The sequence below is a fragment of the Grampus griseus genome (genome assembly GCF_964374135.1).
Source record: "Grampus griseus genome assembly, chromosome: 8".
Lineage (NCBI taxonomy): Eukaryota > Metazoa > Chordata > Mammalia > Artiodactyla > Delphinidae > Grampus > Grampus griseus.
This window is the reverse complement of record NC_139002.1, coordinates 87,199,449-87,224,955: the sequence shown is the minus strand read 5'-3', so window position 1 is coordinate 87,224,955 and position 25,507 is coordinate 87,199,449. Positions and strand designations below refer to the sequence as shown.

Here is a 25,507-nt window from a genome sequence, read left to right as displayed (position 1 = left end):
TGTCTTTTCTGAAAGGTTATTTGCAAATACATCCTAATTCTTTCAAACTTTATTTTGATACCCAAATAATACAAAACTCTTTTCAGAACTATAATACTATCAGCTCTATTTCACAAGTTAATAAAATCAGGTTTAGAATCATTAACTACATTCTCAGTAAGCATGAAAAACTGGCAGTTATCATACCCCTATAGAAGAGAGAGGGCATCATGCTGAATTACGTGCACAGGTGCCAAGAAGAAAAGTGAGCTGAAATCGGAAAATATGCCACAGAGATGAAATAATATCAAGGGAAGTTTTCCCCTGGAGCTTGATGATACAATTTATTTTCAGGTTGATCTGTTTGGCTTGCCACTCAAGAGGGTTTAGTTTCTCAAGTGTCAAGACCACATCTTTCCTGATGCCCGACTTAGAAGATGTGGCCACATCCTGAACCCAGCAGACAGTATAATAGTAAAGCTCCAGTGTCTTGGGGTATTTGGTTTTCTTTTTGAAGTAACTAAAGAGAGTTTCTTTGTTAGGTCTCTAAGCTCTGCAGGGGTGTCCAACTAATGAATACACTACTTGAAAGCTTAGATATAAAGCATATAGTTCATCTCGAGTATTTGTTGTATCGATGTCATATACTCAGACGCCTCCGGCCTAAGCTATGCTTTTGGACCCCTCCCTCCTGGGGTGCTGTCCTTTTGGGGATGAAACCCTCAGGTTCCAATTGGATGGGCAGGACTTCTGTGACCTGAGAGAGCTCATGTAGCACCTCAAAGGCACATCTTCTCTAAAAAAAAAAAGGCAGAGCTGTGATGGAGTCAGGTTCAGGATCTCATCTCAGTGCAGCAATATCTCAGATCATGACAGGTATGTATAGGAAACTCAGTCATTTGGCAGAATATTAGACCAACCTTTGAATTTTTTTAAAGGACCTTTCAGCTCAATTTCCATCTCTGTTCTCAAAAAGTTTTATAATTGTCACGAATTTGGATACTATCATGCAATGGTTTCACTATTTGTTTTTAATAATTGGCACTGTTTTGTTACATAGCTCAGCTTTAACACATAAATAAACAAAACAGAAAGTACCTGAGGCATTAGAAATTTTATAAAAGATACTTTTTCCATTTCTCCTCCAAATATATTTTGGCTTCCATTAAAAAAAATCAGTTTTTTCCTTCATAATCTCATCAAGGTATAATTAACCTGTGATCATAGGCTTATGCTCAATTTTCATATTAACTATTTCCTAAGATCGATACTCTTGGGCATCACTCAGATTAATCGATAAGCCTGGCATAGATGGTTCTACAGGAATTGATTATTCTTACTGGTGCTGGAGACAAAATCTTCATCATCATCAATGTCTGATCCAGAATAACTGGGGTGTCTGTCACTTTCATCTTCATTTTCTTCAGTTGCCTCCCAGCCTGCTGAGATGATATTTGAATCCGTACCTGTTGTGGTGACTTGCATTAGTGGCTGAGCTGGATGCCAAGCAACCCATTTGACAAAGGAAGAAAATCAGGCACAGAATGTATAAAAGGATTCCCAAGATCATAAGAAGAAAGTGAGAGATTTGACTTCTATACCCCAAATTCTTATATTCTGGTCTCTGAAGCTAATGTATAGATCTAAAAACAGCTGGCTATGATCTTCACAACTGAACACTCTTTTTAAGGAAGTTAAAAGAATAAATATGGACATAACCCTACCAAACAAGTAAAAGAAAAAACAGGCCAATAAACACAGCCCCATGCTTTCAGATGCATTTATTATTAGCTTATTAACCATATGCCATGAAAGCTAGGGTGTCAAGAATAGAACGAAAAGGTTTCACACGTGCCTATTTGTTTTATCAAGCCACCTTCAGTAAAACCTTGGAATCTAAACACGTCAGTCATCTCTAAAAATCCCTTAGTTGTATTCACTATTTGCTATTCACCCAGCTATGAGGTTTGATCTTCTCTAGCATTCGATTACTGTAGCTCTGAACGCAAATGAAAGCTATACTGCAGTTCCCATCAATACTTTAGCATGTAGCCAAAAAAACAAAATTAGTCAATTAACAGAGAAATTTTGCAGGGCATTTATTAGTCAACCAAAAGGGTTGACTAGAATGGACTGTAGCCAATATTTGGGAAAATTCTCACTTTTTCCCTTTTGGATGCAATCCTAGGAAAGGAGATGGAAAGCTTCCACCTCTTCGCAGTGGTTACTGTAGATGTCTCTTTACTAGAAAGGGGTTTCCTATATTTTGAATGAGACTCATGCTATCTTTCAGAATGACCATTTATCTTTGCATCCTACGAGTATCTATCCCAAAAACAGTTCCACTGATGGAGATTTTTGTGAGCTCTCCCTATGCTATTTTATTTTCTCATGAAAAGTCAAGAACTTTTTTATCACTTCAGTCATTTTAGAACATCTTTCAGAGTCAAAGTTCTGTTCTGTCATCGAGAAAGACCTAGCCCCCTTCTCCAGCTCCCATATTAGCCTCCTCCTGGGCTACATTAATTCTATAGAATAGAAAGAAGAAATCTGCTTATTAGTACTAAGAAGTCAAACATATAGATCTCAGGGTCATGAAAAACATTTGTGAAACCAGCATGAACTTTAGACTTTGACAGTATCCCCGAGGTTAATGAAGATTACTGAAGACTGCCAAGAAAACATAAGAAATGAGATAATAATAACTCGTTACCAGCCATTACTGTTGTGGTGTGAAGATGAATCTTGGATGCTGATGGCTGAAACCACCAAGAAAACCAATCCTGGGCTCCTTGCCTCTTGGTTGCTGTTTTGGAAGTTGTACCACTAGTGCTCATCACAGCTGTTGTAACCATAATTGAATTGATTGTTGAAAGGTTAATTATCAGTGCCGAAGAAATAGCATTGTATGTGCTTTCATTCTTTTACCACTCAAGAGTCATCTATACATGATACAGATGGCGGAAAGAAAGGGAAAAAGCACAGAAGTTCCATTTCTTTCCAAGGCCCAAACCAGGGTTCAAAGAATGTCAGAGATGGAAGGATCTTAAACAGCATCTGGTTCATGCTCCTCAACTTGAAGATGAAAAAGCTGTGCTGGACAGACCTTGACTTGTCTGAAGTTAGGATGATTAATCAAGAGAGAAGTCTTGAGGAGAGCATGAGAGCTGTCTTTGAATTTTGAAAGGTGATAACATAAACAAGGGATTAAAGTTTTGTTTGTGTTCCTAAAAGGTCAAACTAGGACCTGTGGTGAGAATTTCAGGGAGATCAATATTCTTCCAGATGTTAGATTTAAAAAGGTAATAATCTGAACTCTCCAACAATGACAATATTATACAGAAAGTATTATAACCCCCACCACCAGAAAGAGCACTTAGCAGGAAAATTGTGTCAAAGAGTAAACGATTGGAAATGTTGATGGAACGAGACTGTTTAAGATCCTCTCCACATCTGAGAGTCTTTGATGCTAAAGGATGATGAGTCCTCGCGCATCATCTTCTACACATTCTATCTTGGTCAACCAATATCATCCTGCAAGAATTTAGGGTATGACACTTCTGCCAGCAGTCCCACACACATAGCCCCAGCAACCCCTGATACGTGCAAGAAGGACACATGAGGTGGAAGCCTGAAAGAGATGCCATTCCACTTTAGTTGGCATCCAAATTCCCTAGCAGCCCTGCCCATGGTCGCTTTTATATCAACACTAGATTTTGCAAAGCAGAACAGAACATTTTGAGACCCAGTTTTTGAAAATAGGATAATCAATCAGGAAAGACAAACGAAGATGAAGTGACCCAATGATCTCACTAACAAGACCAGAAGCAAGAGTCTTGACTTGAAAACTTCCAAAGACTGCCATTTCTGCAACCATGATGTGCATCAGAAGAACAGTAGAGAATAGTAGACAAAAAACTGAAAAAAGTTCAAGCAGAGAGGCTGAAACCATCATTAAATCGCCAAGTACAAAAGTAAAGTGAATTAGATTTCTTTTTTCCAGTTATCAAGAAAGCCCAGAAGTGTCACAAGATGAAGTACTGACAAGACCTTTTCCTTCACAGTGTTTGTACTATGAAGATGAACATTGTCAACATTTAAAAAATACCATTTTTTAAATTCTGCAGTCAGTCTCTCTCTCTCTCTCTCTCTCTCTCTCTCTCTCTCTCTCTCTCTCTCCAGCATTATCTTAATCAGTATGATATGCAATCATAACATAACATCAGTACTATTTTCCTCACAGGAGTATTTGTGAAAATAAAAAATACAGTTTATTCAATGTATTATAAGCTAAGCAAATGTAAAGGACCATTTTCATAACTCTTTTCCTGCATAAAAAATGCTTAATTATTTTGAAATATGGCCATATCCTCCATCAACGAAAGTTAGTAAGTGAAGGTATACTTATAATATCCCATTGTTATAGGCTTTGAATCTTTTTTCCGCAAAAGCTCTCAAACTCTCAAAAACACTTTATAATGATTTAGAATTAACAGTCATACATCCAGGGAGCTTTTTAGAGGCTTAGATTTTGATATAAAGCAACAGGTCACTTCCCACACTTTATAGTTGAGGTATCAGATGTCCAAACAATTGTTCAGGGCCTATACTTTCCATCTGTAAATCAGTATTTTCCTCTATTATTATTACTTGCTGTGATAATTAGATCAGTGGAAAGTAGGAGTATGCATTTTCTAATAGACTTCTTTCAAGAGGACATGTTCTGAATTAATCTCTTAATTGAAGCTCTGAAGGAAAAATAATTCTGATTCTACGTGCATGTTGCCAAAGGAAAACAAGTAGGACATTGGGCAGAATCCAGTCATGTCCCCAGATCTGTGGGCCTCTCTGTTAAATGAAATGGTACCAAGATCCTGTTCTCAGGATGGTGACAGAACATCAGTAGGAAACTTCAGCATGATAATGGTGTCCCTTCCGTTAACATTGAAAGGCTTGGCATTTAGGACAACAGATAAGCAAAAGACCTAACAGTTGACCTGCCATTGCTGTTGTTGTCTGATCCTGAGTCTGAGGCTGTGAATTACCAAATGGGGGCCATATCCAATTATTTTGCTCCTGAGCTGCTGCATTCCCACACACATAGCCCCAGCAACCCCTGATATGTGGAAGAAGGCTGTTTGAGGGCACCGTTGAAGTAACTGGATCGATTATGAAAATATCATTTTGTGAGGTCTTTCTAGAAAACCTTTACTCTCAGTCCTGTCTATATAAAATGTATGCATATACTATAGAGTGAAGATTAGGGAAGAGTGAGGCCTGATTTTATCTTTCCAGTCTCCTAAAGTCTCTTAGAATCTCAGGACAACATCAGAAATGCAAATTCTGTATGGATAGCCACAGAGTGCTACCCATTCTTCAAACGGAGACCCCTCAATACAGGCTCAGAACAAACCCAAGTAGCAACTGAATAACCGTGATGGAAAAGAGATTTTATAGCTACCTGATTGGGTGACCCAGCCATGAACTGGATCATTCATTTATTTTCGGAATATCTTTAGAGGTGCTTGCTTGTATCTTTTGGATCTGTCTATCATTTTACCCAGGAAGCTTGTGATGACAACTGGCATTTCAAAGTTCCACCCACACTCATTAATCTCAAGTCAAGCTTTATACTTGAGCAGGAACTTTGCAAAGGGTGTGTATTCAAAGTGTTGAAATCAGATAAAGCTTTGTCAAGTATCCATCTAACACTTTCTGTCACTTTTAATTCTAATTCAGAATGTGTTTCCCGAAAAGAAACACAACTGCCCAAGTTAGAGAAATTCTGGACTCTATGCAAATTAGAGAAAGGATAATCGGTGCTATTTTGCAATTTGAAATCTCCCACTTGACTCTCAAGCTAGACTTGAGTTGAGAATGTTTCCCTGTAGAAGAAGAATGGCAAAGATCATCAGGATAAACATCTAAACCAGGTGAGATTTTTAAAAACCATTTTGAGTCATATGCACCCTTGAAAATCTGATATAAGTTATTGCTTCTCTCCTCGAAAAACAGATCCTACACATACGTATTCTCAAAGTTTCGCATATTTTTGGTGGCTCTTAAATAGCTTCTGGCCTATCATTGAACCTACTGGATGTCCATGAACTCCAGGTTAAAAGCTTTGACTCTATACACACCCAATGTCAACTACCTACACAACATGCTCTATGCTACAAAGGACACATTTGCACAGAATAGACTAGAGAGATTGGAACCAATTTCACCACTGATGCCCCCAGATAAACCTAGGCATCCCCTTGGAAAATCTGCAAATTTTCCACTTTCCACCACTTTCTTACCTCAGTAACTTTATTAAAGATGCAGAACTCTGGACACCCTCACCCTATAGTACATCAGATAGAGACCAACAGGAAGCAAACATACAAAAGCAAGACAGAAATAGGCATTATTTCTGTCTTCCTAAAAAGAGGTGTATGCGATTTGGGGAAAATGAAAAAAGCTACTGCCAAGACAGCAGAGTTTTCAATTTTCCCCACTCAAGTAGATCATGCCAGACCAAAAAATAATAATAATGATAAAAATTTTAAATATATATATTTATATATACACACACACACACATATATATTTTTCTTTTACACCCAGATGACAAGGAACTAGAGAGTTCCAAGGCAGGAGTCTGCTTCCTGAATTAGTTTAAGTTTTTGGATTCCAAAGAATTCCTGATCACCAATAGAAGAAAGGCTTATGACATGCCTCCAGGAAAGCACTTCCAAAAACAACATTTATAATAGAAAGCCTGCTGGAAGTCAAAACCTACCCAGATGGTCGTTCTCACTGGCTCTCCCTATTGCCACCCACTAAGGACCCTCAAGGATGGAATCAGCCACACAAGCCAAAGATACTCTTCTCTGTGCTCAGCCAGCCCTCCTCTTGACTTCTGCCCTCCTGTACGCATTAGAGGGGATTTGCAATCACTCCCTCCTGGTAAGTCCCAACTCTGAGTCCAACACTCATGAGGTTTTGGGATTCTCCTCACTGGGCTTAGAAACTATGGTCTATTCATGAACCAGCGCTAACTTGTTTGAGTACACCATACGCTATGTTCAAGTTTCTACCTGATTCTTTTCTTTGACACCTTTCTTCCCATGAGCTGATTTATTTGGCGCTGCCGTAATGGGTTCTATAGCACTTCCATGACTCTCAGGTTGGCTCTGGACTCACTCTGCTGGGCATACACGTCTCTCTCTTCCTAAACTACTGAAACTTAACTAAGCGCTCTGGAAAGAGGAAAACACAATTCTTTTCTCAACCCAAATCCTGAACTATTTGTATTTAAGTAAACATACTTTTAACTAAATCATTTCCTTGATTTCTGAACAGTATATAGGCTCCGTGAAGGTAGGTCCAACTCTGAGTCCCTAGTAACTAGAGCAATGTCTTGCACAGAGAAGACCTCAAATACCAGTTGAATGAATGACTAGGTTACTAATCCTTCTTCTCCTCAATATTACTTTCTAATGGTGTTTACCAATAGGTCCCAGGCATTAGAATAGCTTGGTACGTAGTAGGTCTTCAAAATATGTTTGCTGACTAAGGCAGGAGAGGCGCGGTCCTTTAAAAGATGTGCTATGAATGTTTATAAAATGTCCTCATTGCATTTTTTAAAGGACATGTGAAATACTATTTCTCTATAGGCTGTCAGCAGCTTGAATGTTAATTTCATCTGGTTCCCACAAGATATCTTTTGTCACTATTTTCTTCTTTGGTGGGAAATGGTACTTTAGGATAGACCCGATCTGCTTCCTGCTGAGACCACTAGTTGTTGCGTTTGCCAACATCTGACAAAATTGCATGTCCTGATGATAAACCCCTTCAATGTGGCTACTTTATGAAGGCAGGGAACTCAAGACGCAGCAAGTAACTAGCAGCCCACCTGCCTGGTCTGCAGAAACTTCTCTCAAGAAGGGTTGTCCATGGAATTACAGACAATACAGTGACACAATCTTTGGAGAGCTAATAATCTGGGAAATCATGGGAAGTTTGAAAATATGTGCTTTTTGAAATGTTTCAGAGAATCTGAGGAGAATGATCACAACCCAACCCTATTTGTATCACCCTCCTCAGCCAGATGCTAACAGAAATTTAAGACACTGTTGAGAAAGTAACCTTACATTAAAACCTAAGTGTCCATCGACAGATGAATGGATAAAGAAGATGTGGCACCTATATACAATGGAATATTAGCCAGCCATAAAAAGAAACGAAATTGAGTTAGTTGTAGAGGGGTGGATGGACCTAGAGACTGTCATACAGAGTGAAGTAAGTCAGAAAGAGAAAAACAAATACTGTATGCTAACACATATATATGGAATCTAAAAAAAAAAAAAATGGTTCTGAAGAACCTAGGGGCAGGACAGGAATAAAGACGCAGAGGTAGAGAATGGACTTGAGGACACGGGGAGGGGGAAGGGTAAGCTGGGACGAAGTCAGAGAGTGGCATGGACATATATATATATACACTACCAAATGTAAAATAGATAGCTAGTGGGAAGCAGCCGCATAGCACAGGGAGATCAGCTCGGTGCTTTGTGACCACTTAGAGGGGTGGGATAGGGAGGGTGGGAGGGAGACGCAAGAGGGAGGGGATATGGGGATATATGTATATGTATAGCTGATTCACTTTGTTATAAAGCAGAAACTAACACATCATTGTGAAGCAATTATACTCCAATAAAGATGTTAAAAAAAAAAAAATCCTAGTGCTCTGGTGATTTCCCTGGCTTCTGGGTGATGAGGAATAGAAAAGGGCCCTGTCTGGAGCATTTGCAAACCAGTAAATTTCTGCCACGCTCTTTGAAGACCCGAGTTCCACCCCTTAAGAGCCGTAGCCAGGAAAAGAGAAAATCCACACCATAGTAGGAAAGCTGCTGCAGAAGCAGATGCCCTATTTGAGCGTGAATAATCCTCCACAGGAGGAACGCAGCCCATCTGGAAACCTGTTGTAAAACAAACCATAAGGGAAAAGCAAAGAAGGAAGCAGAGGAGGAGACAAGGGGAACATGTAAACACCTTCCAATGAAAGTGAAGCCCCGGGACCAAACACCCAAAGAAATCTAAGGCAGTGTTTACATATTTGCACTCCAGCTGTCCCAAAGTAATGACACCCACATAACCAAGCAAGAATTAAGAACCTTCCCCTACCAGCTGGGATAGCAAACTTTTAAGCAGATTACTTTGATCAGGTATGCTTCCTTAGACCAAACACAAAGGAATTGCTTAGCAAATCATGGGTGGTGAATATGACTAATTATTACTCAATTAATAATATGAATATAAATCAGGTTAAAACCTAAAAATATAAAATTAAACTGAGAAAAGTAGCAGATGAAATGGCATGCATATACTATGATCACAACTTTATGAAAACAACCTTATCCACAGATGGATAAGAACAAGAAGGAAACATGCAAAAATGAAAATAGCTTCTGCATCAGGCTTGAACTGTCACCATATCTCTGGGACAAGAGAACAAGGGAAGTTCTTCTGAAAAACCTCCAACATGGTACTTCTTGCAGATGAAAAAAAAAAAGGTAGGCGGTAGCAGTCAATGCATACGGTGCACTGACGACCACAGCAGCCCGCCTCCCCAGGTGATGTCACCACCTTCTAGAGACGGAGGCAATCAACAGGTGAGCGGGGATCGCTCAGGAAGAGCAGAGACGTTTTTTGCAAACGAATTGCTATTGGAAAGCACAGTGATTCATTCTCCTTACTGGTAGCTGGGGTAGTCTCTGGGTTGCTGGGGACCCAGGGACTATCTTGGTCCGAGGTCGGGTACACGGTTGGAAGATGGGTGTGGAAGATGTTGTAGCCCCCTGAAGTGCTTCTCTCACTGGAGGATCCACTGCTCATGTCCTCCTCGGGAGTGGTGCTGGGGTTGATGTCATCGGGGTTAGTTCTGTATTCCCCTTTCTTGGTGTACCGGGTGCCGTCACGGTTAACAATAGCTGGGAGACAGAGAAGGCACTTTCAGAGCTGGACAGCTGACGTTTTCCGACTGCAGGAAAACTGTGGCTTATCTTAGAACACTTCAAAGCTATTTTTCTTTTTTATGAAGCAAACCAACACCTAACTACCTCTCTAGTTGGGGGGATAGAGTGACCGATGCACTAAGAAAGTGAACTCTCCCTGCCCACCCACACACCCTGGAAATGCGGTGGGGGAAAAAGGGTGTGTTTGGGAGTCCCCAGGTTCGAATCCCAGCTTCGTGTGGCTCTAGACAAGGTAGGTAACCCTCTGAGCTTCAGTTTCATCATTTGTAAAATAGGGATGATACTACCTTCTGCTATGAGCACTATATGATATGTTGTATGGAAAGTGCTTAGCGTAGTATTCAAGACAGAGTTGGTGCTCAATAAGTGATAATTCTCCTGCCTGGTCCCTAGCCTCCCTTCTCAAGTGCATGTGATATTTGTTGCTATTAATTCCACCAATTTCGAGAAAGGATTTGAAATAGGAGACAAAGAAGTGATCGGTCTCAGCAGGGAATATACAAGCATAACTCATTTATTTGTGCTTCACTTTATAGCTTCACAGATACTGTGTTTTACACCTTGAAGGCTTGTGGAAACTCTGCGTTGTTAGATAATGGTTAGCATTTTTTAGCAATAAAATATTTTTAATTAAGGCACGTTTTTTTAAAACATAATGCTATTACACACTTGGACTACAGTATGGTATAAATGTAATTTCTCTATGTGCTGGGAAACCAAAACAATTTATTGCAATATTCACTTTATTGCGGTGGTCTGAAACCTAACCCGCAATACCTCTGAGGTATGCCTATAAATTTAAAAATCCACAAAGAATTAAATTTTCTTTCTAAGCGGCAAATGTTGTCAGTTTAAATGAACTTCCAGTCCTGGCTAAGAAATCAGCATGCTTAAATATCGACAGAGCCTCTGCCATCTTCTGTGAAATTCAACCTAAAATGAAGAAGCACAGATGTGTACAAAGGTCAAAGTCTTTGGTTTAAACAAGCAGATGACTAGAATGACAGGAGGAGAAAGAGCATTGTTCTCCTCTAAATGTGTTTGTTGCCTTCAAGCATGGGTCACTCACGTCACAAGTGTGCATTTAGCGGAAATGATTTTCTGCTGTATGGCATTGGTAGGACTAATGAGTCTGTCTGTCTGCCTATCTAGATTGCCCAAGTAGAACTATTAATAAAACATAAATTTGAAAACATTCCAAAGTCTCAATCACCCTAATTATCTCTGCAGATAAAGCTCTGACGAGAAAATATGACTAAACTTGAACAGGTCTAGACTTTTAGAGAGATCTGTGGGGACCAAGGAAATGGGGCATTTATTGAGCATCTACTATGGGCCAGGAGTGCATCAGACACATTATCTTTCTTAATTTTCATGACAAATTTCATATGTTGTTTCATTACTCGGATGAGAAAACTGAGGCTCAGATCACCCGGGTGGTAAAGAACTAGGATTTCAAACCAGGCCTGATGTAGACAGCACACCTGACAGTGCAGGCCTCCCCTTCCTTTTCCAAGGTATAGGCCAGGGGCAATCTCTTTCCTAACTGTGGGGGGCTGGAACCGTGTGGTCCAGGACGATTCTGGTCCCCCTGCCACCATCATCACTGTCCCCATGCACACGGAGGGGTCTGGCTCTTAGGAGGCAGAAATCCAGCCTCCTCGTCACTGTGATACTTCTCAAAAAATGAGGCTCAGAGTCGATCAGGTCAAGGTTAACAGGTTGACCTATTTGAAAGTTCTGGCTGAAATATTCTGTTTTCCACAGTGCTAACTGCCTACTTCTGAGGATAATCAAGATGGTTTCAGGTCGACATGTTGTAAATCATGCTGAAACGCATATCAGGAAGTTTGTATCCTTTATTATCATTTTTCAATACTCCAGTTAAATCAAACAGAAAATTTGGGGGGCCAGAATGTCCCTACCCCTGACCCTTATCAATCCCTGTCTCTGAGAGAGAGAACATAGCTCAGACTCAGAGCCTTCAGCAGCTAGAATTTAAAAACATCATTTAATTTTTCTTACATTTATTTTTAAGGTTACGTTTTATTTATAATCAGAGATGTTGGCTTTCCATTTGTAGTTTTTTTTTTAATGTATTTTAAGTAGAAAAGAATGGGTCAATTAAATGAAAAATATCAAGTAAAAGATAGTTCTGTGTCCACAGAGATGCCAAAAAAATGTGAAAGTTTTCAGATGACTGATGTTTGAGGAACAATGTATTGGGGTAAACCAGAGAGCAGTTTTAAGTCATCGAAGGAAAAGGGGAAGGGATGGTAAATCATAGCCACTGTCCCTAACCTTAGGGAAATAAGTGCTATTTTATAAAACATAGAAAATGGACCTCATCCTTTCTCCAAGAATAGGAAAACTCAATCAAGGTTAAAAGAGATACGTACTTATGGTAATTGGTCCTTCAAAGGTATTGGGCAGGTCTGTGACTGATGTGCAGTCTTCTTCAGGTGGAGCTATGAAGTAGAAAAGAAAAAAAAAGGCATAAGAACTTGAAAAAAATAGGAGCCTAACTGATGTCCATTTCTACTAGTTAGGATGGTATTTTATTATAACTTATCCCAAATCATTCTCTTCTTCTGAAACTTAAGTTTCCTAGGAACTTCTCTGACCTTGGTGACGAATTTCCCACTTTTATTTTGCTGCACACATTTTTGGAAGCTTACTTGTTCCCCTCCCCATGCCAACAAATTCATTCTTTAACAAATGTATATGTTCTATATCAAGCACTGTGGAAAGCTGGGGATACAACAGTAATAAGATAGACATGGTCCTTCTCTAATGAGGTATACATTAGAAGTTATTTTTAATTTATTATTATAAAATTAATATGGGAATAACTGTAAAACTGTTAAAATAAAGAAATGTATGAACTATAATGAGGAAATCACGTGTAATCCCAATAATTTACAGAAATGATGGAAAAACACAGCCGACAAATGCAATCAAATGTCTGTCAACATGAACAGCATGAGAATCTGAAGATTAAAATAATCAACAAAGAATTTACTTAGTAGAAATATTTTTTTAAAAAACTAATCTTTCATCTTTTAATTAATGTATAAATTAATTTATTTAACAAATCTCCTAAGTGCCTACCGTATACAGACTGCTTCTCCCCATATAGTTTCTGAGGTTGTCCGCCTTTGGTCCGGGTGCCCAGAGTATTTCCTGAGGCTTCTGTTTTGGCTTATCTCATTACAGGCGCCTCTGACTTCTTTTTCTTTTGTCCTCTATCTTTACTGTCCTTTATCTTCTACTTCCCCCCCCCCCCTTCTTCAGGGATAAAATTTCTGACTGTACGTTGGGCCTGCCTGATCACCCACAAATGTTACAAGAGCAGCCCTTTGAGAAGCACGTCTAAAGCTCTCTGAAAGCAGACCCTGAAAGTTCCACCCTGCCTGCCATCCCATGAGTCCTAAAGGAAGCCTGTAGAATGCTTTAACCGGTGGTTCCATTCCTGCCCAAATGCTCTATTCCATAACTGGACCTTGTGTTGAGCTCTAAAAACTCAGAGAGTTTTAAACTGGCTTTGCTGTTATAGGAAGATTGGATTCATTTGTGTATTACAGCTTTTATACTCTGTGTGTGTGTGTGTATGTGTTTGTGTATATGTATGTGTGTGTGCGTGCTTTAATGTAAAATGGAAACTTATTTGTTAGGTTGGTTTTTTCCAGAGTTGCTTCTTGGCAAAGAGGAAAGAACAAAGAGATGGATGGATGGATGGGTGGATGGATGGATGCATGGATGGATGGGTGGATAAATGGGTGGATGGATGGATGGATGGGTGGGTGGATGGATGGATAAATGGGTAGATGGATGGATGGTTGGATGGGTAGATGGATGAATGGATGGATGGATGGATGGATGAATGGATGGATAGATGGATGGATGGATGGATGGATGGATGAGTGGATGGATGGATGGATGGGTGGGTGGATGGATAGATGGATGGATGGGTGGATGGATGGATGGATGGATAGGTGGGTGGATGGATGGATGCATGCATGCATAGATGGATGGATGGACAAATGGTTGGATGGATGGATGGATGGATGGATGGATGAGTGGATGGATGGATGGGTGGGTAGGTGGATGGATGGATAAATGGATGGATGGATAGAGGGAGGCAGACTGCTATCACAAGGAAGTCTGTTATCACAAGTATTTTAAGTGTCCTGCCATAAATTGCTGGGTACCCATGACACTGGACAAAAACACAAGTCAAATGAAACAGGGTTTGATTGCTTCCCAGTTTCTAGAAGCATCTTTTCCCACAGATAAAGGGGATGCCCTTTACCTGCCTATTCTTTGGCCTCATAGTGAAACTAACTGGCAGCTTTATATATTCAACTGCAGAAGAGCAGGTCTTAGAAATAGCTGTTCTTGCAAGCATTGATCAAAAGATTTCTCTGAAGAGAGACTCTTCAAAGAGAAAGTCACCTCCTTGGTAAGGCCATTCCTCACCATCCAATCTAAACCAGCCTCTCACCACTCTCCCACATCCATCACCATTGCATATTTGTTCTCATTTCTTCTTCAGGTTTACTGCTAGCTAAAATTATCTTATTCACTTTACTTGATGGCTGTTCATGTCACATCTCACATCCCCTACCCTCTGCCACCCACCCACCTCCACAGAAATACGGAAACTCCACAAGATGAGTAGTAACTTCATCTTTCTTGGCTAGAACAATTTATTTGTGATGGGGACAGAGAAGCACTCAAATATTTGTTGAATGAATGAAAAAAAAAAACACCAATACAATTTCCCAACAGTCCATTCTTCCAGTAAACATACCTAAGACATTAATCCCCAAAATGGTCTGCAAATACAAACAGGTCAAGAAACATCCAGATGAACCCTGAATGACAATGCCATAAGAAATGATTAAAGGAAGTTTCAGATCTATCAGTTCTTTTACTCATTTTAAGCATTTACTCAACACATATGACAGATCCCATTATAAACGAGGAGAAAAAAGATAAACATTTCTGTGTCTGCTTTTGAGGAATTCACAGGTCATGGGAGACAATAATAATACTTCTTTAGATTTTTACAGTTTTCAAAAAATTTTCCCAATGATTCCCTCACTTGAAATTCAGGGCAAATAGCCAACCTGGGAGATCTTGCAGAGTATCTACACAATCTGTTCTGGGGACACCACCAGAAACTGTCCTGACCTATGAGATGTTTCTGATATTATTATATTGCTCAAACCCAGAAACAGGCCTTGGATTATGGCTTCTTAGTGGCAGGGATGGAATAACCTCTCCCAATTTCAAACACAATTGCAGGTAACAGTAGTACACTGGGGATTTCCAGGAGTAAAGTTGTAACAGAATGAAGCATGATGTCAAAAACACTAAGACAGTTTTGCAAATGGTGAGAGCATTGGTTCGAATGGAGTCCCTTCATGCTCCAATTCACCCTAACTTTTATAAAGAACATCAAGTCTGGCAAACATACTAAGATGGATGCTGACCCAAATGTGCAGTTAATACATTCACGCTCCCATGTCAGATACAGGGCGTCATTGGACAGCCTTTCACTGTGTTTAATGAGCATCGCACTGCTGGGAGAATCAAGCCTGGTGAGGTTTCCCTGAACCAAAGGATTTGTTAGAAAGGCTCTGAGATGAGCTTCCTGATAGGCTGCATCTCAGAAACCTTGCGCCCACCACACCAAAATGGCCAAGAGAAATGTTAATTATTCAGTCTAGCCAATCACTCAGTGACATAGAAAGACAGCTTCCTCAATGCCCAATACATACTTGTTGAATAAATGAGTGAATGAATAAACAGATGAATGCAGAATCTTCCCCTAAATTCCTCCTTCAAAAGAGAACGAGGTATTTTACTGAATGCAAACTTCAAAAATGAACTAATTCAGGTCAGTTCTCTGTGTTAACACAGAAGTCATCAACTTGTGCTGGGCCTGACCCCTGAGAAAAGAGGCAATAAAAAGCAGGAAGCCTTATTTTCATTTGTAAACCATAGGCCGTGTTTTACAAAAACACTGCTGAAATTGTAAGCTTATAGAAAGTATCTGCTAAGGTGGAGCTGGCTTTGGTCCCTGTAGCCAATTTGTGTCAGGATCACATCACCAGGTCCTGACCACTTGCTTGTAGGTCTCAAGCTAAGATGGATTCAAAGATCTTTCCAATGGGATCCTTGGCATAAAGCACAAGGTTATCAAGATCTGTCTCTCACTCAACACTCCCATCACTCAACTCTAAACCAAGACATTTAGAATGTATTTATCCTTAGATAAACATTTTTCCCCAGCTCCTTTATTTTTCATCTCATGACTTCAACAAGATTAAATCCCAAGACAAGAAATATGCCCTCTGGTTCCTTCTAACTCCACTCTGCCCAACACACTACTGAATGCATGTCGCTGATCAATAAATACTTTTTTAAAAACATATAGAAAATTGATAAAAGTGCTCTAACCAAATTGAGTAAATTTAGATATGAGAAAAGGAAAACCATCACTTTGAACTTTACTACTTTGCTACAGCTGCTTTGCCACGCACTACCCCCCAGGACATCTCAAGCTTTTTAACAGAACTAACCTCCCCAAAGAAGAGGAAAGTTCATCAGTACCGTTCACTCCCTTCTTTGAAGATGGGCCCAACCCTATGGGCAAAAAGGACAGGGAGAAAAGTCTCAGTAGTAACTGGCCTAGACAGCTTCAACTCCAGGTGATAAAACAGTGGGAGCGTCTACCTTTTTGAATGAAGGTTCTTTCCAGCAAGGGATACCAACTTGTAAACCAGGCGAGACAATGTGCATATACTACAACATAATTTATTGCATACATTCACCCGAAAAGATTCAGTGGGAGAAGCAACAGGCAGTGCCTCTCTCCAGAGGCTGGAGAGTATGCAGCCTTGAATTTGCCCTTCCCACGTGACCAACCCCTTCACCTAAAGCACGAAGCCTTCCCAAAGCCTTCCTCCGACCTCTGACATTAAGCTAACCTAGTTAGAACACGTGTGGCTCTGTGTCTCTTTCCTACTGAAGTGCATGTGGTTCTTTCCTACTGAATTGCATGTGGTTTTTCTCATCATGTTATTAGAATAGACCTTCTGGTATAGGTGTGGGGACTGGATAGCGATCACGTATTGTTTAGCCTCAGTTGGACTCTCCTCCTTGGGTCAAACTCCATTTGTGCTCTTTGCTTATATAACAGGGAAGAGTAAACACTCTGTAGTTTTCCTCGTTTTAAGTGCCCCTCCATCGGTTCAGTGACCTGTATAAATTTGACATAATTTACTGGCCTCATGCACTCCATTTCAACTAACCAGCCCTGATATTTTCTCTTTCTCCTAAGCGCTAGAATTCCCTTCTGAATTCCCACTCTCATCCTTGCTGCTCACACAACAGTGGATGGGTGGGGAAGCCAAAAGCTACTGATGTAACCTCACAGTTTCTTTGATGCCCCTATTTAAGCTTAAAAATCCATGTAGATTTTATATTCTACTACATATTACACATATGTAATATCTGTGTTTGATTTATAAAAACAATGTCTTAAGTCATCATGTAATAATATCTGTCTCATATAGGGAATATCTTAAGTCATCTTCCAGCTAATTTAACATCCCCTTCCTACCTTTAAGGAAACTGACATGTCAACAAGATGTACCACATTTGCCTTGTGACTCCGTCTTCCCCTTCACACACTCTTAAACCTTCAGGGGGGAACAGAAGGCCCCGTTTGAAGTAAGACATTTGATGGTTGGCATTCAAAAATTTGACATTGCTGGGTTTGACTCTCTTCAAAAGACCCTGAAGACCCATGGTGCACAGAATTTCAAGATGTTGCTAGGGCCTGAATTAGACTTGTAAGCACGAGTCTCCAGGCTGGTGGCTGGAAGCAAGTCCCTTACACAGGGAGGGGGGCCTGGCCAGCAGCCCAGCACGCATATCCTAACTTGGCTTTCTTATTCTCTAGCTGTTGGGTTTTCAGTTGTTGGGTAAGGACTCAAGAAGGTCAAAGGCCTACCATATATCCTCCCAGCCTTCTCTCCAGCCCCAACATGTAACAAACACCTCCAAGCAAAGCCATTTGGCTTATGCCCCAATGCTACCATTAGATTCGATTCATGTCATTCCCTTATTCAAAACCCTGCCATAACTTCCCATCACGCTGAGAATAAAGTCCAAACTCTCTACCATAGCTTACAAAGCCCTATGCGACCTGGCACCTGCCTACCTCTCTGACTTCATTCCCTGGCTTTCTCCCCTCTGATCACCGGGTTTTATCCACCATGGCCTCCCTGCTACTCTCAGCACAGGCCATGATGCTCCCACAGGCCTGGCTTTGCACGGCTATCCACGGTGCCATGGCTTCCCTCCCTTGCTTCGCTCAGGGCTCTCCCTATCCCCAGCTCCTCAGAGGCACTTTCCCTGACTATCTTCTCAGGAAAACAAAGCATCCCCAGCACTCTATAGCCCGTTGCTCTGCTTTCTTTTTTGTAACGCTTGTTACGCTCTGACTTTATGTAAGTTATTTAATATGTATTTGTTTACTGTTGGCCTTTCCAACTTAGTAGGTAAGCACCCTGGAGACAGGAATCCTTCTTCTCCTGGAGAGATACTCAGTGAACATCTGTTATGTGAATGGAGGCTACACGAATCCCCACTTAAGCTAAGATGGTCAGCCATGTTGCTGAAGGCTGGCAGGCCCAAAGCAACCCAGAACACAAAGCCAATCCACTTGGAACCAACCTGAAGCATTGAAGCAATACGTGTCATACTGGGAGGTATTGGATGTGAGGATGTACACTCCCGTGTTGTTTGCAGCACAGATGGAATTGGGGTGGATCCGGGGGATCACCACGTGCCCATCTATGAACCCGTACCTGCAAAAGAAAATCCAGAGGTCATCCACCCGCAAGGCTATAAGCAGGGATTTCATAATATCCCATCGAAGGACATTTCATGCAGTGCAATACTTCCTTCAGTTCACCCCAGGGATGCTACAAGGTTTTGACACCTGAGTTATGGGAAAGCCAAAAATAACAGCAGAGGGACAGTGAAAGGGACCAGCAAGGCTGATGAAGACAAAGTGATTTTTTTGGAGCTCTATAAAAAGTGTTTGAAAAAAATCGATTCATGAAAGAAAAAAAGATTAGTTTCAAATAAAATCTAGGGTCAGCAGTCAGGCCAGTTTGAACAAGCAGAGGAACGCCCAAGTCACAGAATGACCCCTTGACGATGTGAGACCCACTCTGGCCCGCCATTACCTTCCTATTTGCCAGAAAATACAGAAAATGACTGCCTCGCATCAGACAGAACTAGGTGGCTCTTCGTTTCAGTCCACGAATGGCAAACCTGCCTTATTTCCCAACCCCTCCTCTTCTTTCCTGGCCTCACCTTTTCCTGTGATTCCCTCACGCCAGACCTCATAGTTCTAAACACAAAGCCTTGTTTATATGCCATATACAATGCATCTTGTCCCGTGAGCATCTCAGGCATAATTCCATTGCCAGTGGAAGTAAATCGACCGTCATTAAAATGGGAGTCAGAGTAATTAAGTAGATAGCAATGCCTCATTAGCTCAGGAATTTTCCAGAAGCAGCAGAGAAGTGCTTAAGCCCCTTTGCCCCACCATGGTGTTTCTGGGAGCGGTTTGGAGCCGGAGGCTCTTTCAGATACAACATACAGCACCCAGCCTCTTCGATCAGCATCGTGGTGGCTGAATACTTACCGCACGATTTCTCTCCAATATAAAATGCCTCAGAAAATGAGATGTGGGCTGAGAAAATACCATTTACAAGGGAAGAGGCAGAGGCAAGGGAAGAGCAGAGAGGGAGAAGCTAAAGCCAACAGGTTTTTGAAAATGCAGTGCTGGCTAAAAGGCACAGCCCAAATCCTTTTAATCTTTCCTGCCAGGGGTGACAGTACTGCATCACCCTGCAAGACCTATGGGAATGGTGGTGAGTCTGAAATTTCTAAGCACATCGAACTCATTATGTCTAAGTTGCAAAAGCTGACATGACTAATTCCTCATCTGAATGGCCAGACTGGTTTCTCCAAAGACTCCTGAGCTTGGTGCGGGGAGCGGCCGCAATTAAATGTTAGTAAGTTTCCATGTATCTGAGAATTGCTACTAATCAGGGTGGGGCAGACAGAAGAGAGGAGATGCTAAGGTTCTTCCATCACCCGTGAGACTCTCGCATCTGTCCTGTGGCAGGTATCTGATTCATAGCTACCTGAGTGAAATTATGGAAATAAGTTTCGCAACACTTAAAACCAGCCATGGGTAGAATGATAGCTGTCTTTGGCACAGTTTTTCTTCGTTTTTTTAAAATAATAACACTCTTTGGTGAGCCTCCTGCCCACCCCATTCCCATCACATTCTGCTAGCCTGTATCACACCGACATTCTAGAATTTAACTTATTCCTGAGTTTTTATCACATCGTGTCGACCGCTGGTTTTTTGTGTCATCCTGTCTATAAGTTGGAGATATTAAAATTTATATATGTGTATACTTCATGAGTAGGTTGGTGTTCCCAGGGAGGAAAGAAATACTCAGCAACTCCATCCATGCACCAGACTTTCATCTCCCTTTTGCTCTCAGTCCTTAGGGAGGGCGGGGTCATTCAATCTTGCCCTGGCCTCGGAAGCTGGTCTGGTATCCGAACTCCTCCCCATGAAAGTGATGCGGCCCAGGGTGGGCTGCAACTAAGCCTCAGTTGCTTCCTCTGCAAAGTGGGGTCATATAACCGACCCCTGGTGCAGTCTGAGGATTAAGGGAGGGATATGGGCAGGTGGGCTGGGGTCACCCGGCATCTAAGGGCTGGGCAGGTGGGCTGGGGTCACCCAGCATCTAAGGGCTGGATGATTGGCCAGTGGGTACAGTAAGAACTTCCCCTGTTTTCAACATATGGGAACTTTTCTGTATTCAGCAAGTTGGCCTTGTCTGCATTTCACAATCAAAATTCAGCTTACTAAATCCACCTTCTTAGGCCACTGACCTAGTCAGGGCCATAGTTAAACAATTAGCCTTAGGAATAGAATAAGTGGACCTGCTAATTAGCTTTCCTTCATTGCAGCCTACAGCTCAGGTTCAGAAGTTACCAGAGCTATCTGCTCCTTTTATATTCTCCCAAGACCCTGCTCTGAACACACACAGATGCCTGCACACATCTGCTCTTTGTTTTAGAGCAGTGCTGCTCATTAGAACTTTCTGCAAAACAGAAATGTTCTATAATCTACGTTGCCCGATAAAGTAGCCACTAGTCATTTGTGGCTAATCGAGCACTTGAAACGTAGCTAGTGCCAATGAAGAGCTAAAGTTTTGATTTTATTTAATTTTAATTAAGTGTAAATAGCCATCTGTGGCTGGTGGCTACCATATTAGTGCACTTGTGAAGATGTGCTTTTTCCTCAACAGCAGAAGTATCTCAGTTCCCACCCATACTATGGGTGCCTTACTCTGTAACCAAGGACAGGGGATAGATGTATTTAACTTACATTTAATGGTTTCCATAAGGAGTTCTGCAGCTTGACTTTTTAAAAAGCAGCCTGTGTTTGCGTGTTGAAGAGAAAAGGGAACCACGTTACCTAACGCTATCACATTGCAAAAGTGCAGAGGGGTAGCTGCAGGCTGGGGTGGAAACTTCAGAGAGCAGTTGTCCAGATTCCCCAGAGCTCTTCTAAAGAAAACAAACCAAACCGAAACACTTCACCACGGTGGTCACCACTGCTTGCTCTTAATGTGCACCACTTTCCACAAGCACATGAGAAATTCAGAAAAATAAGGGCCATGCCTGCTGTGAATATCCTGGAGCAGATATCCTGGGCCTGAGGACAGCTCCCTGAGCACTGTGATGTCTGGTAGGAGGCCTCTCTTGGTCCCTCTCATCGCTTTCCCATCACTTGTAATGATACATCTCAATAATTTTCATGCCCTTTTCTCTCAAATCAGAGCAACAGAGAAGAGAAACAAAATCAAAAGAGAGAGATTTGTTTGAAAAACCTGCTTTAGCCAAGTCTGCAGGGTGAAGACTCCACCAGGCACAAATTTATTTCAAGCACTGTTATTTGGTTCCCTTTCTCTTGTGGTTCTGACAAGGACATTGCACGCTTCTTCAAAGCCTGGAGAGCATGTTGTGGAAGCACCTCAGGCAAGTGGCTTCCAACACATGACCCTTAAGGGCCTCCTCTAGGCAACCCCTCCCTCTGTGATTCACAAACGTGTCTTCAGCCGGCCCTCGATTTCAGCTGGTCATACTGGTTCCAGATGGACTTGGCCGGATTAATGGGTGGTGCCAACTCTTCAGGCAAGCAGCCATTCAGCTGTCACGGAGGAGCCTTCCTGGGCCTAAGCCCCACCCCCTGGACCCAGGCAGCCTACTTTCCCGCGGCAGGTGGGGGCTGGTCCCTTACCTGCAGGTCTCAAACCCTGCGAGCAGGGCTGCCTCCATCTGGGCCATGGTGGGCAGCGTACAATTGAAGGCCTTGCAGAGGTCAGCAGCCTCAGTCTTCGAGATGCTGTAGCGACCATTCTTCTCCACGTGGAATACACCTTTGTATCGGCAGGTTATATTTAGGTCTACGGGATGAAAAGAAGAGGTTAGATTCTTCTGAATCAATAATTTGGAAAGGATAAGCAGTCTGTTTTAGAGCAGCCTCATTAAAAAGACAAATAATCTTCCCTACTGGCCAGAGCCTTCAACATTCACTGTAGCGTTTCAAAACATCACTACTTCACTCTCAAATCTGAGATAAGAGGCAGAGAGTAGCATCACTTTTACATTCTCTCCGCCGACTGCTCTACAACAAAGTTTTTACAAAGCATGTGATTTATTTCTGAGTAGGAAAGTAGCACAAACTTGGGGAAAACTTACAAAATTCAGGGAAGTAATGAAGGAAAAGCAAGTCCACCTCTAAGAAAACTACTGCAAACATTTTAAACATTTTGCTATATCTTGTTTCAGTTTGTTTTCTGAATGTGTGTGTTATGTATATACTTGCGTAGTTTAAATGGTACTAAATATACAATTTTAGGTGTAGGAATCTTTTTTTTCCACTTAATGAGTATTTCCCCACAATCACGTGGTACGGCTCCCCAGCTGATAACCTCCAGTGACTTCTAGTCACACCCAGAATAAATTTCCTTATCATGGCTGGTAAGACCCACATGACCTGGCTCCTAACCTTTAAGCAGCTCACTCTGTTCCAGGCACAAAGCTTTCCTTCAGTTCCTTTGGACATTCTGAGCCCTTTCCTACCTTAAACATTTAGGTCTGACTTTACCATTTCTTTTTTTTTTTTTAAGATTTTGCAAAAACTATATTGATAGGGTATATGTGTGGAAGTCAGTTCTAAGGGGGAGTTAGAACAAGATGGGATAGATGGGATACAAAACAATACTGGACCTAACTTACTGACATGAGTGCATTTTACATGTTTAGGTTTTTTTTAAATTTTTTATACAAATTTTAAAGGTTACACTCCATTCAGTTATTACAAAATATTGGCTATATTCCCTGTGTTGCACAATACATCCCTGTAGCTTATCTTACACCAAGTGGTTTGTACCTCTTACTCCCCTACCTCTATATTGTCCCCCGGCCCCTCCCAACTGTTAACCACTAGTTTGTTCTCTACATCCGTGAGTCTGCTTTTCTGTTATATTCACTAGTTTGTTTTATCTTTTAGGTTCCACATATAAGTGATAGCATACAGTATTTGTCTTTCTCTTATTTCACTTAGCATAATGTCCTCTATGTCCATCCATGTTGCTGCAAATGGCAAAATGTAGTCCTTTTTTATGGCTGAGTAGTATTCCATGGTATATATAGACCACATCTTTTTATCCATTCCTCTGTTGATGGCCATTTCTGTCTAGAATGTACTGTCCCCTGATCATCCCATTTTGTTTTTCAACTTGAAATCACCTCAACTTAGGGTCCTTCCCTGAACATCCTTATCCAACCCTCAGCGTCTCCCTCAACTTACTATGCTTTTGTGTCTTCACAGCAACTTGTCTATTTATTTGTGCATTTGGTTTTTTCTGTCTGCCCTTTCTTTTGATGGAAACTCCAAGAAAGCAAAGGCCTTTTGCCTGTTTACAGCTGTTTCTCTAACACTCACATCAGTGGCTGACAGAGAGCAGATGCCCCATAAATATTTGTTGAATAAATGAACAACTCCTTGGAATTTCTTCAAAAACACACTTTGAACATATTGCCAGATAGATCCAAGACCTGTTCTTTACTCGCAAGAGTTAATGCGTCCAAAATGAAACCTAACTGCTACCAACCAGTTTAAAAATGATTTAGTCCTAGGACTTCTGTGAGTTTGCAGACATGAATCTGAAATCTCAATAAGGAGCTGAAAAAAAAGAAATCACCTGGTGTTCCCTGATCCTCTGTAACAATCTCAAAAGACTTCAAAGCCCTTAACTGAAAACTCAATATTCTTCCGCATGATGCCCAGTTTGCACCTGAGTAAACGCCAACACAGAAAGGTTCTGTCCTTGAAGCTGTCCTGCTGAAGCAGAGCACTTCCTTGAGCCTCAGAGACAGTCAGACATTGACTCTGCCAATGCCAGACACCACTGTGTCAGTCCCAATTCAGACAGAACTGGCTTCAACTCAGAATCTCTCTCTCACGTGGGTGGGTCCACAGGTCATCAGGAAGATTCTGCTTACTTATCAATGAGAAAACTGGGGCTCAGAAAAGTGAGCTGCCCAAGGAAGTGAGAATTGCCGTCCAGAGCCTGTAGTTGCCTTCCTGAACCCCAGTTGCTTTGTTTTACATTTCTGAGCTGACAGCCAGGGCGGAGAAGCCTGCAACTGCAGCGTCCCTGGTTACCCAGCAACTTTGGGGTTCCGTGTGGCATCACCTTTCAAAGACCCTGAGAGGTGACTTGTATGTATGTATGTATTATTTATAGGTGAAGAAAGTGAAGCTCAGAAAAATGAAATGACTTTGCAAAGTCACCCAGCCATTAAGTGGCAGAGCTGGAATTCCACCTCACGTCTGTTCAACGCCAAAACCCACGCTCCAATCCACTTTGCTATGTGCCCAAGAATCCTTTCATATCATTAGAGCAAGTTTTCACTCTGGAGGGGAGAGATACACCTAAACAACTGTTACATAATGACAAAGATAGGGTCAGTGTTAATGGGATGGTACAGCCAACAAGTGCTTTCTCCTCTCTGAGCAGGAAGCAGCTTCCAATCACCAGAAAACAGAGTCTGATGAATGCAGATCGAGATGATAAGAAAACTGTTAAACTTCTCTACAACCTTTCTCAACTCTGAAAATAGTAAAAGAAGACATAAGAAATAGAGCTTTTGCAAAGACATAAGCCAATATCAAGTGATTCTCTTTTCTTTGTATCATTAGCATGGAGGTGCTTTTAAAAAACATTAGAACTAGGTGAAGTGGAGAAAACATGTTTTGGGGAGACTAATTCCTTTTTGGAGTGGTGTCCTCTGGAAGCCACTCACACAATACTTGTCTGATGA

At 41.4% G+C, this 25,507-nt stretch overlaps 1 protein-coding gene across 6 annotated transcripts in view; it reads right to left on the bottom strand.

Annotated features, from left to right (window-relative positions):
* The window catches only part of CD44 (CD44 molecule (IN blood group)), an 86,464-nt gene that overhangs the window by 28,873 nt on the left and 32,084 nt on the right, over window positions 1-25,507 (bottom strand). For 4 of the 6 annotated variants that reach the window (XM_082660498.1, XM_082660500.1, XM_082660499.1 and 1 more), the window contains exons 2-5: window positions 22,416-22,581; window positions 18,749-18,882; window positions 12,397-12,465; window positions 9,719-9,952 (exon numbers count right to left, since the gene is read on the bottom strand). In XM_082660498.1, the coding sequence (XP_082516624.1) occupies window positions 9,719-9,952; window positions 12,397-12,465; window positions 18,749-18,882; window positions 22,416-22,581 (603 nt within the window). Of the gene's footprint in view, window positions 1-1,319; window positions 1,446-2,692; window positions 2,822-9,718; window positions 9,953-12,396; window positions 12,466-18,748; window positions 18,883-22,415; window positions 22,582-25,507 lie in introns of all 6 variants that reach the window. The other 2 variants (XM_082660502.1, XM_082660503.1) reach the window with 2 other exon arrangements.